The sequence below is a fragment of the Herpailurus yagouaroundi genome, unplaced genomic scaffold, assembly GCF_014898765.1.
Source record: "Herpailurus yagouaroundi ecotype Mexico unplaced genomic scaffold, PumYag 29, whole genome shotgun sequence".
In the NCBI taxonomy this organism is placed as follows: Eukaryota; Metazoa; Chordata; class Mammalia; order Carnivora; family Felidae; genus Herpailurus; species Herpailurus yagouaroundi.
Window position 1 is genome coordinate 34166117 of NW_024412377.1, and position 18397 is coordinate 34184513.

General features: G+C 42.5%; 1 protein-coding gene across 3 annotated transcripts in view; it reads left to right on the forward strand.

Annotated features, from left to right (window-relative positions):
• The window catches only part of GHR (growth hormone receptor), a 272938-nt gene that overhangs the window by 185509 nt on the left and 69032 nt on the right, over window positions 1–18397 (forward strand). For all 3 annotated transcript variants that reach the window (XM_040496277.1, XM_040496270.1, XM_040496262.1), the window contains one exon: window positions 11600–11665. In XM_040496277.1, coding sequence (XP_040352211.1) covers window positions 11600–11665 — 66 coding nt within the window. The remainder of the gene's footprint in view (window positions 1–11599; window positions 11666–18397) is intronic.

Sequence of the window (18397 nt, forward strand, 5' to 3'; positions counted from 1 at the left end):
AACTCTTGATTTTTGCTCAGGTCATGATTCTGGGGTCCTGAGATTGAGCCTTGCATCAGGCCAGGAGCCCACTTAAGATTCTCTCCCTCTCCCTGGCGCGCTCGCTCTCGCTCTCTCTCTCTCTCTAAAATAATAATAAATAAATAAATAAATAAATAAATAAATAAATAAATAAATAATAAATGGTCACTCTGTGAAATGTTTTAGTGGTTAATTGAAAGGTAACAAAGGGGAGGTGGGAAGACTGGGTGGGAAGCTGATAGTCCAGGAAAGAGACGATGGGAGCTTGAACTATAAAAAATAGCAAAGGAGATGGAGAGAATTGAATTGAGATGGAATTGACATAACTTGTTGATGGGTTGAACTGGGGGGTAGGAGTTAGGGAAAATGAAGAAACAAAAATGGCTTCCAGGTTTTTGGCTTAAGTACCAGGTTAGATGGTAAAATAGTTTACAGAGATAATGATAAGTTGAGAAGGATCAGGTTTTGTTAGGAATTATCAAGAGCTCTGTGTTTTGATTGAGAATATTGAATATTGAATATCTAGTGAAGATGCCAAAAGAGGCTGAGTAGAGTCTGGAGTTCAGTGGAGAGGCTCAGGCTGAAGATAGAAACCATTACGGAACCATCAGTATATAGATGATGTTTAAAACCATGAGACTTGATGAGATATGCCTTGAGGGGTGGTGGGAGGGGGAAGGCTCTGGAAGCAGAGTCTGCAACACAATAAGGAGAAAGAGAAGCCAAGAAAGGGGACCAAGAAAGAGCAGCCAGTGAGATAAAAAGGAAAACAAGCAAATTTGGCATCATAAAACCAGGCAAAAGAACATGTCTTTAAAAGGCAATGGTACCACTAAATCAAATGCACCTGAAAAGTTGAGAAATCTAAGAACTAAGAAGAGAGCTTTGGGTTTGATAAGAACAGGTTTAGTGGAAGGAAAGGGTCAGAAGTATAGCTGAAGTGGATTCAAGAGAGGAGAAACTAGAAGTGGAGTCAGTCATTCAGGCAGGGCTTAAAAGATGCAGGAATAAAAGAAGATTCTGGGATGACAACTCCTAAGAACCCGAAACTAGAGTATCATTTCCAGAGGAGTTTTTTTTTATGTTATTCTTTTTTTTTTTCTTTTTTTAAGTTTATTTATTTTGAGAGGTGGGGGGGTGGAAGGGCAGAGAGAGAGGGAGAGAGAGAATCCCAAGCAGGTTCTGCCAGCACAGAGCCTAATGCGGGGCTAGAGCTCACAAACCATGAGCTATGACCTGAGCCAAAATCAAGAGTTGGAACGCCTCACCATCTGAGCCACCCAGGCGGGTGCCCCTGATGGTATTCTTTGGAAAGAGAAATGTCCTGTTGGGGTCTTCATTTGAAATGAGGTTGGTGGCCCCACCATTTCTAGCTTCTATAGATTCCTTTTCCCTACATAGTCCGTCTATTAAAAGGAAATTAGGCAATTGAGATTTTGCAGTTTAGGGCAGGGGGCTGATAAGATTCCTTTGGGATCTCAGTTGCTCTTCCAGTTGGACCAGCTCCTGCTAGGACATTCATTACGTATAAATGTAAATTAAATGTAAATGTAAACTAAATATAGATGTGAATTAAATAATATAAATATATGTATACTTGTTGCATTTGCTACAGATCCTAAACTTGAACTCTATAAGGTCCCTGATTTTCCTTTGCCCCATCTACCCAAAGGTGTCCCTTTCAGTCCCTTTAACTTACATCCACCAGAAAGTAGAGCAGGGCAGAAGTTGTGTGGAGCTCCTGTCCTTCTCCCTCCCCCTCACCTCCTGGCCACAGCACAATAAAAACTCTGTTCAGAATTTGGCTAGCTGCTTCTTTTCCCACATTCGATCAGGGAACACTTAAAGCCATACAGTGTCCCTGTCCCGCCAGAAAACCTATGGGCAGGGTGCCCCTTCAGGCCGCCACAAAGACTCACTGTGCAAAGTGTCTATGGCCAGAGCAGGGGCCACATGTGGACTATCAATAGGCTTTTGATTTTTCCTTATGTCATGTCATCATCACATTAAACATAATTCGAGCAAGGAAACAAAACTTAGATTCTACGCTGTAAGACTTTGCATGCCCTAGGGCTACAAAGAAATGTACCTACTTTTCAGTTTCAGCATGTTCCTTCCAGAAAAATGTCATAAGTTTTTTTTTTTTTTTTTTTTTTACACCCAGTATAATTTTCCCCTTTCAGTGGATGTTATGTGACTTGATTGACTGTTTTGACTGTGCTTGTAAATTGTCCATTTTGGAAACTCTAACTGAAGTTAGATTTAGAAGTGAGCTTCGGCACCCATAAAGGTTGCTTCTCGCTGCAGCCAAGAACTACAGAAGGCATAAGGAAAAGGACAAAGTGCAAAAAAACAAGCATCAGGTACCTTGCTGCCAAGGTACGTGTCTGTGATGGATTGTCACCTTACCAGTCTCCATTCACTGTTGGGTAGAGCTTCCATTTTCCACTGCGAAATAATTCTTGGAGCTGGTCCCGTGTCAGCCACAGAGCAGAGCTCCAACAATTTCTTTCCAAAGCTGGCCTTCAGAAAATGAATTTAAACCTTTTGAATCAGGTATCTGAACGAAGCTGTGTCAAAGTTTTCTGTTGTTGTTATTGTTGTTGTTGTTTTTATTGTATCTAAATGCGACAAATAGATCTATAGGATGTACGTGACCTACCACCAAGACGCTCTGTTAACGAACATACCTATAATCAGACAGGTACACATCAAAAGAGGGGTTGTTAGAATAAAAAGTCAGAGAGGCATCATATTACAGATATTTACTGAGGGCCTGTGTATGCAGGGTTAGAAAGGATAACGTGTGGTTTCTACTTTCAAAGGACTTGCAATCTAATTGAGGGGGCAAGAATGGAAACACATGCAAACTAAATAGTGCAACATACAGTATAGGGCACAAGTAACTATCAGATAAGTAGCAAAAATAATAAATGTCATTAATTGAGAGTTAATTGTAATAAATACGTACTAGTATATAATTACTAATACTTACTATGTGCCAGACATTCTGTTAAGTAGTTTATGTACATTATTTCATTTCCTGAAGTACTATCCTCACTCTAAAAATGGGAATTACCTCTGATCTTCTCCCCATTCTGAAGAAAGAAAGAAGAATGAGGCAAAGATCTAGAATCAGGAATATGCCAGATGGCAAGCAGATACATTGATCGGAGGCTAAAGACCCATTTAGGGGATAGAAAGAAATGAACCTTGAGGCCTGTGTTAGTGTGTTCACCACCATATCCCAATGCCTAGCATAGTGCCTTGCACAAAACAGTTGCTCAGTAAATATATCATGAACCAAAAACAAAATAAAACAAAACAGCCCTCTGGTTTGTGTCTATAACCCAGATCAAGTACAGTGAGATAAGAGTAATTAGTGAATTAGAGCCATATACCAAATAGTCTCAGAACCCAATGCCAATACCTCCCAGTCCCCCAATTAGAGTAAGGGATTCAAGTGGGAAAGATACACCATAGTGGGACAGGTCTGACAGCAACAGCAGCTGCAACTCACTGGGGTTCCTGTCATGGAAACTGACCTGGTGAGCAGTTCACAAGTCCTCACTCTGGCCTGCAAGACTGTACGATATCTGACTCTGGGCACCTCTGCAACCTCAAATCCTTCTTCTCCCCACTCTTTTCCTCCCTCTACTGCCACCGGGGCCTCCTTGCTATCCCTCAAACCAATCTCAGAGCCCAAATTCCTCCACCCTGCTTTTCAGGTCTGTAATAGCCACTCTCGCCACATCTGGCTACCCTACCCTGCCCCCTGGCACTATCTGTTTATCTGTCTGCTGTCTTCCCCTACACACACTAGAACATGGGCCCAGAAAGGCAGAATTCCATCTGTTCTCTTCACCATTGTATCCTCAGCATCTAGGATCACACCTGGCATGCCATTAAGTACTCACACACAGCAATTTTTTTTTCTTAATGTTTATTTATTTTTGAGAGAGAGGGAGTGGAGGAAGGGCAGAGAGAGAGAGAGATACACAGAATCTGAAGCAGGGTCCAGGCTCTGAGCTGTCAGCACAGAGCCCGACGTGGGGCTCAAACTCATGAACCGCGAGATCGTGACCTGAGCCGAAGTCAGACATTTAACCAACGGAGCCACCCAGGCCCCCCTCACACACAGCAATTCTGACTGGAGATCATGCTCCCTAGCTCTCAACTACCTCCTTCCCAAAGGAACAAGATTGTGTTCAAGAACTGTTATGTGGAAATTGATGAGTAGAGCTTGGAAACAAGAGACAGAGTGGCAGGAGCCAGACCAACCTGTTTATAAAAAATGCCTTTGCCCAGCAAGGGGAAAATACACCTTAAAACCTCTGGCAAAGTACATGCTTTCTTAGGACACCTTTAGCATGCTGTGCTTCTGAAATGGCGCCTTGGCTAAACAAGATCCATAAATTTGCCGAAACAACCAATTCCCAGGACGTAAGAATCACTGCTACCAGTCTCAGCCTCGTAAACGGACACGGGGAACCGCATGCCATGATATCAAAAGACTGGCTCACTGCTGTAAGCAAAGCGAGGCAAGTGAACCACCCAGGTGACAGGAAGGGAAGTGAGAAAATTAAACAATCTTATTTTCATTATTTCTTTCCCTCACTGAACACTATTAAGGAGCTAGACGCCATGAAAATGGGTTAAAATATGCTGACTTTGCCTCAGGTTTGAGCATTCATGGTTCCTGGAGGGCATTTATCATAGGACCGAATAACGTGTTTGAGAGTCTTCTTTTGTGCAAATTCAGACTCCAGAGGCCACAGGATGTCTGATAAATTCAAAGTAATAATATAAGTAAGGTCGTGATGCCTCCCAACTTTCCTTGTTGGAAGAGTTCATGGTGAAGTATTCCGTAATCTCATGAATATGTATGGGGCACTCACTATGTTCAACAAACTATGCTAATGGGATGGTGAACCCAAAGGAGAATGAGACATGGTTCTTGCCTTCAAGCTTCAAAGAATTTCTCACTCATTGGGCACGTCAGGTAACTAAGATGGTAACAGGAAATAATAAGTGCCCCAGTCCAGGTATTTTTTTAAGTGTAAAAACACAAAGGATGGAGGGATGGAGTCCAAGTGGGAGAAAATAAGACACTTCATGGAAGAGAATACACTCAAACTGCTCTTGAAAGGTGGACCGGATTTCCATAGGATTAGATGGCAGAGGGCCTTGATGTGTAGCATTTGCCGACTTTTATTGTGTAAATATTCCCAGTTTGGCTGATCTCAAGTCGATGACGTGATGCCACTGAATACAAAGTTGGGAAGAAGTGCCAGCCCCAGCACACCATCTATGAGTCACCATCTGAGCTTTGGACCTTATTAAATCAGTCTGACCCTACTGCTTTAATGAGTGGATTCACAGGTCTTAAAAACCTCTAAAACAACATTATAAGGGAAGAGACACTTCTGCCCTTCTCCCTCCGCTTCAGTCTGACCTTTTAATACTCTTTGTCTGTCCTTCTGTTCTCAGCCCTATGTCCCGGACTGGCCTACCTAGTATTGATCTTGGCCAAGTGCCAACCTGTGATTCTGGTTGCTCTTCTTAGCGTTGTCTGTGAATGCTCGGGCCGGCTATCGCACGGCACAGGGACTGGCTTCCTGCCCATTGCCGGTGTTGACACCCCTGCTGTCTCCATAATGAAAAGCAGCTCTAGGAGCGGCTGGCTAGCTGGGCAGGGTGTTTAACTGTTCTTGTAGCAGTTGGAAGGGAAAGCCAGAGAAATTGCTGGGAAGCTTTGCTGAAGGAAGATGCAAGCCAGCTGAGACCGGGAATTCATATTAATTGCTCCTTTTAGTTCTTAAAAACAACAACCACGACAACACAAGCCGCACCACCAATGTGTTCTCCTTCAGCCACTGCACCTTTAACTGGTTTTATCACCCAAAGGGTTACATTTGAAATGCCAGGCCCCAGTATCTGTCTTTAATTGCAAGCAGATGTCCTCAGTACGTGCATAAGCTTGTGTCAGGAGGATGTTTTTTTTTAAAAAAAATTCACCAAGGAGACAGCTGCCAGACAGGAAAGGAATATGTGAAACTTAAAGTTATTATTAGGAAACTTCCCCCATTGGGCCCACTAAGCAAGGGGCTGGCCTGTGAGAAAAGGAGGTCTCTAAGATCTCTCGCTGCACATGGATTCTTACCTTGAGGCCCAGCTACTCTCAAAATACATTTATAGCAAAATATGGCCACTGCAGATTTATTTCAGCATGCGCTTTTCCTAATGATAGTTTCTCTTCCAAATTGTTATATATTGTTTCATAAAGAAACTTTTTTAGCATGAAAAAGTGCTTGAAACCATCTGCATCATTTCATGGTTCTTTTTGTTTGCTTGTTTCACTTATCTCACGTGATGTGCTCTGTGATTTACTGTTCCAGTATAAAAGAAACACACTCCCTCATTGAGCTCTGGGGAGGTAATATTGTCTGTTCCAAAGGTCCAAAGATTTCCTGTTCAGATTACACAGGCTTCTTTAGAGCTGCCAAGAGTCATAATATGTACGAGATAATATGCTTTAATTCAGGAGAAACTGTAGATGGGGATTCAGTTAATCCAGTGAGCCACAAAGGAAAGGAAGTTCCAGCTTAGAAGTATCCCTGCAGTCAGGCCCAGGATTTGCTGTGCCCAAGGGTAGCCATGGCCAAGAAGACAGTGCAGTTCCAGGACCTGCTGTGTAGCATCACTGTCATGTGTCTTACCTGGTCTCTCATGAATTGACCCCTAAAGGGTATTTCTGCTCAAAGCCCCAGCAACCTGGCCCCATCAATATATCTTGACAGAATGTCTTCAGTATTCAGACAAATCATCCTGCGCTCTATAGCACAAGTATGCCCTCATGAGCATCACCTGTGTGTGGGAAGTCCTCACAGTAGAGCCCCAAAGAGGACACAGGGACTCCAACCAGAGCAAATACACCTTGTCATAACAATCACCTGGCTGGGGAATGGGGCATAGAAGATAAACTAATAGATTCTGGGGACCTTGCCAATACACAGATTGACCAGGGCCCTGGAGATTCAGATTCTATAGATCTGAGACAGGACCTTGAAATCCGTATGTTTAACAAATGTCGCAGTGGATCTTGATGGTCAGGCCAGTTTGGGAAACAGTGGAGCGGGGGTGGATTCAGAATCTGGCTCCAGTTCAAATTTGGATTCTACCATATAATTGCTGGGTAGCCTAAGACAAGTTAGCTAGTTAGTCTGGGCCTCTGACCCCCCCCCCCATCCATAAAACATAACTAATAATACTTCAGAGGGTTGTTGTGAAGGTAAAATGGGAAAATCTATAAAATGTGCTTAGCATAGTGCCTGGTGCATTTTTAAGCACATAAGCAATGTGAGACATAAGCACCTCACATTTTTTAACATTGCCATCAGCCAGCACCTTCAGACAGCAGGATAGTTTAGGGTGTGGCATCAGTGTGACCAGATACCGAGCTTGACCTTGAACCTGCAAGGGCAGGTTGAAGGGAGATAAGGACTTTAAACTGAATACTTTTTAGTGAGGTTGATCACAGTCTGACAGAAAAGAAGGGCAGAAAGGCAACAGGTGGGTCTGGAAAGAGCTGTAGCCATTGAAACCCAAGGAGAGAAGATTTCTGCTATACGGTCAAGGATAAACAGACCTCAGAAAGACAGGCAATAGTCCATCAAATGTGAGGTTTCCAAGGAGAGACACAACTTGCTGAGAATAAATTATTTTTGTTTAATTCCCTGTTAGCCTCAAAGCCAAAGTATAGAGCACTTATAGGTCATCATCATTTGCCTCATTTATGTAGCAGGCATCATGATTCTAAAAAGTGTCATGCCCTGTTGTCCTAACAGAGGTTACAAAGATGAAATACCCACCCCAGGAAGCTTGCTGCGTGTCAAAGGGCACAGGCAAATGAGCAGTGACAGCAAGGGGGGTAAAAGCAGTATCCAGGACTGTCGGATGGAGAACAACTAACCTTCCTGAAGGAGAAAGCAAAACCTCCCAGAAGGTTTTTTTCCCAATTGTATTGAGACAAAATTGACATAAATCATTGTGTAAGTTTAAGGTGTACAATGTAATAACTTGACAGATGTAGGTATTGCAAAATAATTATCACAGTCAGAGGCAGTCTTGAGATAAAGATTTCATGACAGTTACATCATCGTTATCATAATCCTAAACTCGTAGGGATAACAACTGCTAACATTAATCAATGCTTAATTTATGGCAGATTCCATGTGAGGCCCTTTATGTTACCTCTCGTCACGTGTAAAATGACTGCCACATGCAGTACTTTTGTTTATTGACTTGTGTTTGCACGGTCTATTCGGAGCTGGGTCCAAATGCCATTGCTGCACAACTGGTAAATTACGATACTCCCCAGAACATTGATTCTTCCCCTCTAGCTTCCTTCCTGGTACAGTAGAGAATTCACTAACTTACAAAAACTAGAATTGACTGCATTTAGTCCCAGCCTGAGTCTTTGACCAAAATCACCTCCCCAGAGTCCCACTGTCTACATTCAGCCTGCACAGGAGGATGTAAATAGTGGAGGGTCTCACTGGGCTTAGGGCAACATCCTGTCCTCCTAAGTGCAAAGCCCTAAGTTCACACAGCCTCGTGAAAAACACGGCCACATTCTTCATGGGAAAGATGGGCCCTTGCTTTCAGGGTAATGGCTAGCAATAATAACTGAAAAATAAGAATAGCTATAATAAGAATATCTAACATTTACTAAGCACTTATATTGTATATTTAGTATATTGTGTGTACTAACTGATTTAAACCTTGCATGTATAGATACTTGTCACTGTCCCCATTTTATAGATGGAGAAACCAGGGGCAGATATATGCCATAGTTAAAAGTTGAGTACAAGGTTGCACATAAGTAGGAAAGATCTGATTGCAGCTAGTTCTAGTCTTGGGGTCCTGTTCTTGGGCAGGTCCACCCTGAGGAGCTCTACTCAGGATACTGCAAAGCAGGAATTCTCCAACATTTGCAGGATCAAAATTAACTTGTTTGGAATGACCATCCCAATGCACCCTGACATCCCCCCCAACTCAACACACCCCAGCTCAGCTTTGCTCCACCCACTCCCAACAGAGAGATCAAGGCTCTTTACCTACCCAGCCTGTGTCTCACTTTTGTGCAGTGGTTCTCCTAGCCCCAGCTGCCTTTCCCTTTCTCTCCATTGCCTGTTCATCCCAAGGTCGGCACCCATCTCAAAGAGTCCCTTCCCCAGGAAGCTTGTCCAGACTTGCTAAGGGCCATCCCACTGCTCCTTTACAGATTCCTACCCAGAAGACTGTGGGCTCGCTGAGGCCAGGGGCTGCAGCTGACCATTTATAACAGCAGCATTTAAAAGCTCCTATGTAAATATGTCAGAGTGTTCATTATCTGCTTACTGTCGCATGCGTTCGTTTTTCCCTCACTGCTCAGCACTTATAGACATTAAGGACAGCTTTGACACTAATTAAAATTAGCAACTTAGCATGACACCTCTGTTTGCTAAGAAGACAGTTTTATTCATTGTGTTTTACTTTTGTAACCAGCACCCTTTTGGGCCTGGTGCAAATCTGTGGCCTTTCCTTGAGGACGCCATTTGTTCCTTTTATGTCTTGACTCATCACATATTGTGGAGAGTGTTAGCTGAGGAGCACATTTGCTTTATGAAAATGTTACCAAATGCTGATACCATAAAGAGGAAAGCACCAGATGTCTGTCTGCAAAGAAAGCAAAATCCTCGTTTGTGACGAGTCAGGGGTAGCCAGGGCTCCCCAGGCATTTCCGGGCCTGGGGTTTGGCTCTGCATGCTCCCTTGGGGCCTCATAATTGACCCCCACATTCCATCTCAGTCATCATTCTGGAGAAATTTGTCAGCTTTACTGCTGATCTGTGCCTGGAAACTGGTGTCCATTAGTGTTCCCAGTTTTAAGCTGAGACACATTTGCTGGATAATTTTGACCAAAATAACATGTAGGATTGTATGCTGTCCTGTGATTGATTTAATTTTACTCTTCCTTTGAGCTGTCACGAGTTTCTTAAGGTGCATACAGTTGTCAGTGGAACAGGTCATTTACAGTCAGAAATTATGTAAACTTACCAACTGAAATGATGTTTTAATGCCCAACTTAAGGCAAGGGGTCATAAAACAAAGCATTCTCTGATGTGTGGTAAGGAATTGGAGGGGAGCATGTTCTAGATAATGGTAATAATAAAGACTGAGGATATCAAGGCCTCTGGTCAAGTAGACTTGAGGGTATTTTCATAAAATGCAATTTTCCTTCTGGTCACGTTAAAATCAATGTGTAATACATTATCTATTCTGGGCAAATATGTATTCTCTTTGCTTTCTGTCATAATTCTTTATTGCATTTGGCAGCAAATGAGCTTCTAATATTAACATTTAGAGAGAGAATAAAAAGAACTCATAGTTCAGAAGTCATAGTTGCACAGAATTTAAAATATTAACTCACCAAAACCCCCAAAGCCTAACATCACTTGGAAAAATGCTCTCACTGATATGCCCAGAATGAAAAAAATCTTACAAAGGTTAGAACCCTGCAGGGTTTAGTGAGAGGATCCTGACTTCATCTGCTGGGTTCTATATTATGAACACCACACCCGACAGCTGCTTCCTCCTGGTAGCTCAGTGGGAGCAGTTAGTGAAAAAGCACATTGAAGAGTGGACCGGGGCTGGTGGGCAGGACCCGCCTGACTCTTGAAATTCAGGGAGACAGGAGTGAGCTCACTGCCCAATGCATCTTTGTTTTGCTCCTTGCCCTTTGTTCATAATCAGAGAGAGATTTCTTAACATTGTTTCTGCGGACCTCTACGGAGGCCCCAAAGCATCAGCAGTTTCCCCGCTTCCACATGATTCCCAGAGTTTATTGTGAGCCCGGACCACGTTGCCCCTCTACGGAGGTGCAGAATCCTAGAGAAAGCCCCTTGTCCACCCAGATAACAGTTGCATAGTAGCAACAGTTGTAGCAAAACAACCTGGTTCAGAGGTTCAAAGACAACTGCATTGATCATTTTCCATTTTTCCTGTTTTTAATGCAACCTAATAGTGGTACCCATAGAATTATAGCCACTTAGATGACTCATTGCATGCCACACGTCACAAATCCTGTGTCCCTCCTGTGCAACTTTTCAGTTCCCTTCATCCCTTCCCCACCCCCAAGATTGCTCACATGTTTATTTCCAAGAATAAACTTGTTTGACTGAACTGTTTTTAATATTGTTTTGAAACGAGAATTTATGTCCCTCTGCATTTTCACAAGCAAGGCTCAAGCTTGGACTCAGATGTTATAGGAAGGCAATTTTCCATTGTTTCTGACCATGTGTAGCCATGAGACCAGAGGTGACTAACACCAGGGTTTCCATGTGCTCTGATATTTATGAGTTCTTTTTAGAGGGTAGGTACACTTTTAATTTTAAAAACAAAAAGAAAACAAGGGAGAGGATTATTGTGAGGTTGAGCCAGGTCACATTTTGTCACTTGAAAGTGAAATTGTAACGGAGTCACATCAGACCATTTTTACAGGGATGACTAATGGTTTTCTTCTCTTTCTGTTCCAGCCACACCAGCTATCCTTGGCAGAGCATCCCAGAGTCTGCAAAGAGTTAATCCAGGCCTAGGGACAAGTAAGAATTTCAGTCCTTTTTCTGTCATCAGTGATATTGTCCATGCTTTACCGTATTCAAGCTACTATTTTTTTCTCTGCCTTATTTGAGATTTGGTACCTGGATAATGACTGACTGAATTTGCAAAAATAAGCAAAAATATATATATAGACTTTTAAAGGATGTCTTTTACAGCTTCTCTACAAGGGGGCTTTTTCATCTCTCTAATTTGCTTATCTTTAGAGGTTAAGTAAAGCCAAATTAATGTGAAGGGGAAAAAAAGATAAAATAATTGTGGACCAACCATTCGTTCATTGAATTTAGGAACTGCCGCCTTTTACAAATCGTGTATTATGTTGTCAGTATGATTTTGAGATGTTTATTTACCTAGTGCTCTCATTGACAGTAAAGCTTTCCCTTCAACCATATCGTCTTACGATCCAAAATTCTGCCTTCAAGCGAGCTCTTCTCCTTAAAACGCCTTTGCACATCACCCTCTTGTCCTCTGACAATCTCCCCTTCATCCCCAAGACTGAACTCAGACATCAGCTCTGTGGAGACGCTTCTCTACATCGGCTAGAACCAAAGACTTGCTCTGCCTCTGTGCTCCCAAGGAACTTTGTCCACTGCTCCATTAGAGATCCACTTCCTGGTGTGTGAGCGTATATGCTGGTCCTGTGCGCAGAACTCAAACCCTCCTGTTTTAGAAGCCTGCACCATGTTCGTCTGTTCCCTAATAACCCCCTAATATGAGGGGTTAGAAAAGGGGTGGCTTTTTAGTGATGTTTGGGTTCTCCCAGCCAGTATTTTTCAAAGCCTTCACGCAGCAGATAATGTAACTTATTGCTACTTTCTGCAAGGAAGTGAAAAGGAATCAGTTAAGAATGTCTTCCTATGTATAGAATGGTGGGGTCACTGTATTGTGCACCTGAAACTAATATAATACTGTATGCTAACTATACTGGAATTAAAATTAAAAACTTCAGAAAGGAGAATGTTTTACTGATGTGCATGCTCCGCCCTGCATTGGTCTCTCCTCCACACACGTAGGACTCTGCTCCTCACTTTCCCTCGGAGGGGTCGTACGATTTTTCCCATTTTCTTTGTAAAGTCACGCTGGGCCTTGTTGCAATACAACCTCTGGGTATGGCAGATGTGTTGAAGAAAGTCCTGCCAAGTCATTTGGCATATGTTGATTTTCTGTCTTTGTGATAAGCAAGAATACCAATTATCCTTTCTCTGTGATATATCACAGAGATACTGACCTGCCCACACAAGGCAGAATACTACCCTTCCAGCTTCTCCTTTTCAAAAGTTAGCTCCCCTCCATCCCAGGACTGATTAGATAAAGTTACTCCCGTCCGTGGATGTGGCTACCAGTGCACACTTTTCCACAGTGCACATGCTTGGACACAGGGCCACCTTTATCATCCGAGCATCTCATTGAGATGCGACAGACCCTGGTGCTCTTATCACCTCCCTGTCACTGTATCCCAAGCATTTAATTCTTTGCTAGGCACCCAGCCCTAACTCTGCACCCTGGGGAAGAAAGACATGAGCAAGATATTGTCCTAACATCAGCAATCTCATATTCTCACTCAGGAGATAACTTCACACACGAAGCTAGTGTTCAACGTGAACTGTCTGATCATTACGCAGTTATAATTCATACATTTCCTATGTTCATTTTTCTAAATTCTCAGATTCAAAGCAAAACCTGGGGCTAAAACCTGGGTCAAAAATTATGGGGCTATTGTAGTAACCCCTGAGTAGCAGTCTCCCTCCTCTCCCCTTCTCCCCCCTACTCATCTCTCCCTTCTTGTATCCACCTTCCTCTGCCAATGACAGTTTTAAGAACCCAACATATCACTCTGCTCTAAACAACGCAAATTTCAAACTTCAAACCTACCCCAAGCCACTGAAATCCAACATCCCTCATCCCCGCTTATAAGTCTACACTACTTAGTACTCCCCAACAACACTGTGCTTTCCCACCCCTGGGACTTGCTCATTTCAGCCCGTCTTCTGGAGCAATCCTCCTTCCACCTCACCCTGCATTCTGTAAATATAAATCCTGCCCGTGTTTAAGGCTCAGCCAGAACACAGTGCTTGGCCCAAAGCAGTACTTCTCTTCGCCATGTTCGTCTTCGAGGGAGACCATGCTATTTTATACCACTTTTAAGGAGTATATCAAATGCTGCTTTGCAGTAGAGCTATTTGCATATTTCTCTTATCTCCCCATCAGGATTGTGAACAGCTGGATCTTATTCAGGGTTGTGTAATTCACCGGGCCTAAAACGGTACCTTGAACATGGTACCTTGAACGGTACCTTGCATATGAATTAATTAAATGGAAGCACCCTTCATAGCTCCCTGGTTACCCATCCTTCTCCACATTTAACAATTCCCACAAGCACCCCTTGTTATGGGGCCTCTGGGCTGGCTGGAACCCTCATGGAGGATCAGATCTGCCCACTTGTGTTAATTACACATTAATTACCCTGTTCCATTGTGGAAAGGACTCCTAGGAATCAAATGGTTTATACTCCGAGGACAGCTTCCTTACAGGCAAAGGCTACGATATGGTAACAGTAGAAGAAGGGTATGCGTTGGCCAGGGTCTGACCAAGTGTGGGCCTTTTTTGTCCCCTCTGTGAAACACAGATGTTCTTTGTCTCCAGATTTGGAATCACTGCCTAAGTGCCTGCCAAACACCGCTGTACCAGGAAGCCCAAAGTCTTCTCATGATGGGTTTTCTGTAGTAAGCCAGTGATGTAGGTACATTCTAACTGTTTGGACGCCCTTAACCATCAGCCCCCAGGTTCCACTTTAGGTGCGGATTGCACACCAAATTACATTGCTAAGCAGCATTGACAGACTTCTATATCCTGCACATCTTTCTGAAAGAGATTTTGTTCTCTCACTTTTAAAAGCCATTCCTTTTCACTGAATTTACTGCATATTGCTGTGAGAGTGTAAATTTTATGATCAGTGGCATTTCCACCTGAAATTAAAATGAATATCCAACCAGAGGAAAATATTGAAGTTTCATTGACTGGCATTTGGAGCATAAATGAGTCCAAGATTTTATGAAAATGGGCATTCTGAACATAAACATAATGACCGAGGTCAGAGTTAAGTTTTGAAAGGATTCCAAAAGATTATCATCTTAGATGGGCACAACAAATGAATTGCTTACAGTTTTATAAGCTCACAAACAACTTCCTTCACATCGTAAGTTACTTTTCAATAGAAACATGATTATGAGACAGAAGTTTGATACAGTCATCGTCACCTTTACATGTCCTTATCTTACGGTCTTAGCCAGACTCCTGTCCTCGTCTGCTAATTTCTCTCTGTTACCTCCTGCTTTTCCCTATTCCAAGCCATCCTGCTCTCTGCTCCCATGTTCATTCCTCCTGCCTACGTCTCATGCAGTGATTCTTATGCCTGAACACCTTCAGTAGCCCCCCACTATTTTCTACCTTATGAAGAAGCTCATCTCCTTGGCATTCAAGAAGGTCCATCATGTGCATCCTAAGTGCTTTTCTAGCCTTATCGCCCTTGTATGCTATGGATACCCACGTTCGTGTCTCTGCTTTTCCTGCTTCATTGTATCTATTCCTAATAACCCCTTCACCAGAACTTCTCTCTTCTTTCCTCTGAGTCAGGAACATCCTTCATGGATTGTTCTCTTTCAGGCATATTTCAAATATCACTTTATCCCCAAGAGAATGAGTACTTCCATCTTGGAATCTGTGTAGGCCTTCCTTGCTTTCTCTTAAGGAAAGAGTATATAACACAGTACTTTTCAAAACTCAGCCTGTGGAGCAAGATAGCAAGACAGACTGTTTAAGTCCCAGATCTACCACGTACTTCCTGAGTGATCTTTCCTAAGTTTCATAAACTCTCTGTACCTTGGCTGTTTGTTTTGTGTTTGTTTGTTTGTTTGTTTGTTTGTCTCTAAAATAGGGGTGCTAACAGTACCTACCTCATAGCTGTTGTGAGAATTATAAGTGTTGATATATTTAAAAGAGTTAGAATAGTATCTGGTCCCATGGTGTTTATTGTGTTCTCTCGTGGCCCTTATTTTATTCCAACAGGTATTAGGATTGAACTGGATGAATGTCCTATACTCAGCTTTATTTTGGACCTTGATATCATGTCATTTGTTTCAACCTAATGGATTCTTGTGTACACTTTCTATTCCCTTGTAATAGACTATACTATCCTCAAGGGTAGAGGCTCTATTGTATATGTCCTTGTCTCCCACAGTGCCTGACACATGCCAAGTGCTTAATGAGTAGTTTCTGGATTTTGAACACACGCACACGCACACATGTAAAAAAAAAAATCCAGGTTTTCCCTGATAGCATAATTACTCTTTGGCTAGCACAGAGCACCTCTATGCCCTCCAGCAGGCATTTATGAAAGGAGAGGGACAAATATATACAGGAAGAAAAATTTCTCTTGTCCATTACTATAAACATGTATAGTCTTTCCCAAAAGCCTTCCACAGAACCTTAACTTCAGGTCATGGGACTGGTGTCATGGTCTAGTCTTAGGGTATGTCACAGGACCTCTATGTCATCACTGTGGTATTCTGTTGGCACTTCAGCTGCTGAGGGAAGCATAGCCCCACTCCTGCCTGTGACCCATCATTGCCCCCATCCAAGCTGAATGACCCTCTCAGCTTTGAGCATTCTTTTTCATCAGATATTTTCAACTTTATGGGCTTACTAGCTGACAATACGGCTAAAATAAGCACAACACAGGGGCGTGTGTCAGAGCAGGGACGGACGGTATCTGAGAATCTGCAGGATTTACTTCTAACAAAGAACTTGAGCTTCAGACATGCTTTAGAGAGCAGTTCTGACAATGGGTTCTGAAATTAAAGCTGACATTGAATTCTTGACAGGCTACTGTTTATAAATAAGTCAGTAAATGATTCAGTAAGTAAACACAGATTATTATGATCCCTTTTAAGGAAACAGTGTTTATGTTGGCTCTCCCTTGCACCCAGACTAGTGGTAGCCCTTCCTGACTCATAGCACTAATCTCCAGGTAACGCCAAGCATCCTACAGGTACTATTTACCACCCACCCCCGCTTCCTTGCTTCTCTGAAGTACGAGGAAGACAGACAGAATTACGTACTTTACACAAGACGAAATGGAGGTGCAGAGAAAAGACGTTCCTAGACCAACAAGACCAACAAGACCAACAAGAGAGTAAAGAAGATACTGTCAGTGAAAGTACTTTGTATCTCTCCCAGGATACGCAAAATAAAGTGTAGACAATGCATATTATTGATAATTCAAATAACAGTGTTCAATTACAAGGCAAAATATGGCCTTGGCAGTGACTTTTTTCCAGCCCCAAACACCCAGACAATGCCTGCCGTTACTCCCCAGCTGTTCGTGTTTTATCATACACCGTCCTGTTTTCACATGTAATTGTTGGGAGATAAAGATTCTTTGTAAGATAAATACTAGGTCTTAACTTTTTTATCCTTCCTCAATTCCTAGCAATTTGCTGAGCCACAATTGGGGGTAGGTAGACATTTACTACTTAATCTACAAGAGAGCTATTCTCTGTGCAGATGCATCAGCCAGTGTTAGTGGCACTGTGGGAGTGGGAAGTAAGCCTGCAGCTCAAGGCCAGCCTCCTCAAGTACTCGCAGCTCCTTACTGGTTATAAACATTTATCAAGGTCTTTTCTTTCTTCTGGAACCCAAACAATAAGAAAGTATTTAGAAATCTGTGGACATAGGCCTCTAAAAGGCTTGAATCTTAGAAGTGACTGATTTTTTTTTTTAAGTCTGCAAAGGATGACTAAGCAACTCCCTAAAAATCCCAGTGGGCCCTTTGTGTGCTCTATACACCAATTTCTAGTTTGGTTTCTCTTCCAAAGCATAACACACATTTTTCAAGGATGAAATCCAAGATAAACGTTCTTTCACCCTGGGTGACCTCAGTGGGTGGTGAACACTTTTTAGACTCTAGAAAGCTAAAGCCTCCCAGTGTTGGTTGTGACCTTGGAGTTCTTCTAGCCTGCAGCCTTCTGATTCACTGCTGAGTTCTTCAAGACCAACTCTGTAATTACCGCTCTCAAAAGAGCTCTGGCTTCTGCACACAGGAGCGTCTCTAGGGAAAGAACCCCTGAATCTGTCATTCCAGAAGAGCCTTTGACCACACCAGCTTCTACTTGTGATGAACAGTTTCTTCAGATAATATACACGTGTACATTGGGGGGAAAATTTGAATTTGTTACATAGGTGTGCACTGATTTTAATACAAATTAATCTATACACTTAGAAAGACAATACTACATCACATTTCTAAAGATTCATGGAACTCAAACACACGTGCCATTAAATAGTAGTTCAAATAAGAGTATGCCTCATGGCAAATATATGCAATATGAAATAACATATTTAAGTAAGAAATAACTCAGGTGATTAATTACTAAATGAAAAATGTATCACTTAGAAAAGAAGTTATACAACTTTCAAAGGGCTTCTTAAAATATATGATTTCGGGCACCTGAGTGGCTCAGTCAGTTGAGTGTCTGACTCTTAATTTTGGCTCATGTCATGATCCCAGGGTCATGGGATCAAGCCCCACATCAGGCTCTGTGCTGAACATGGACCCTGCTTAAGATTCTTTCTCTCTCTCTCCCTCTGTCCCTCCTTGACCCACCCCTCTGAAATAAAAAAAAGTTTTAAAAAAGAAAATGCCAATACTCCAAAAAAAA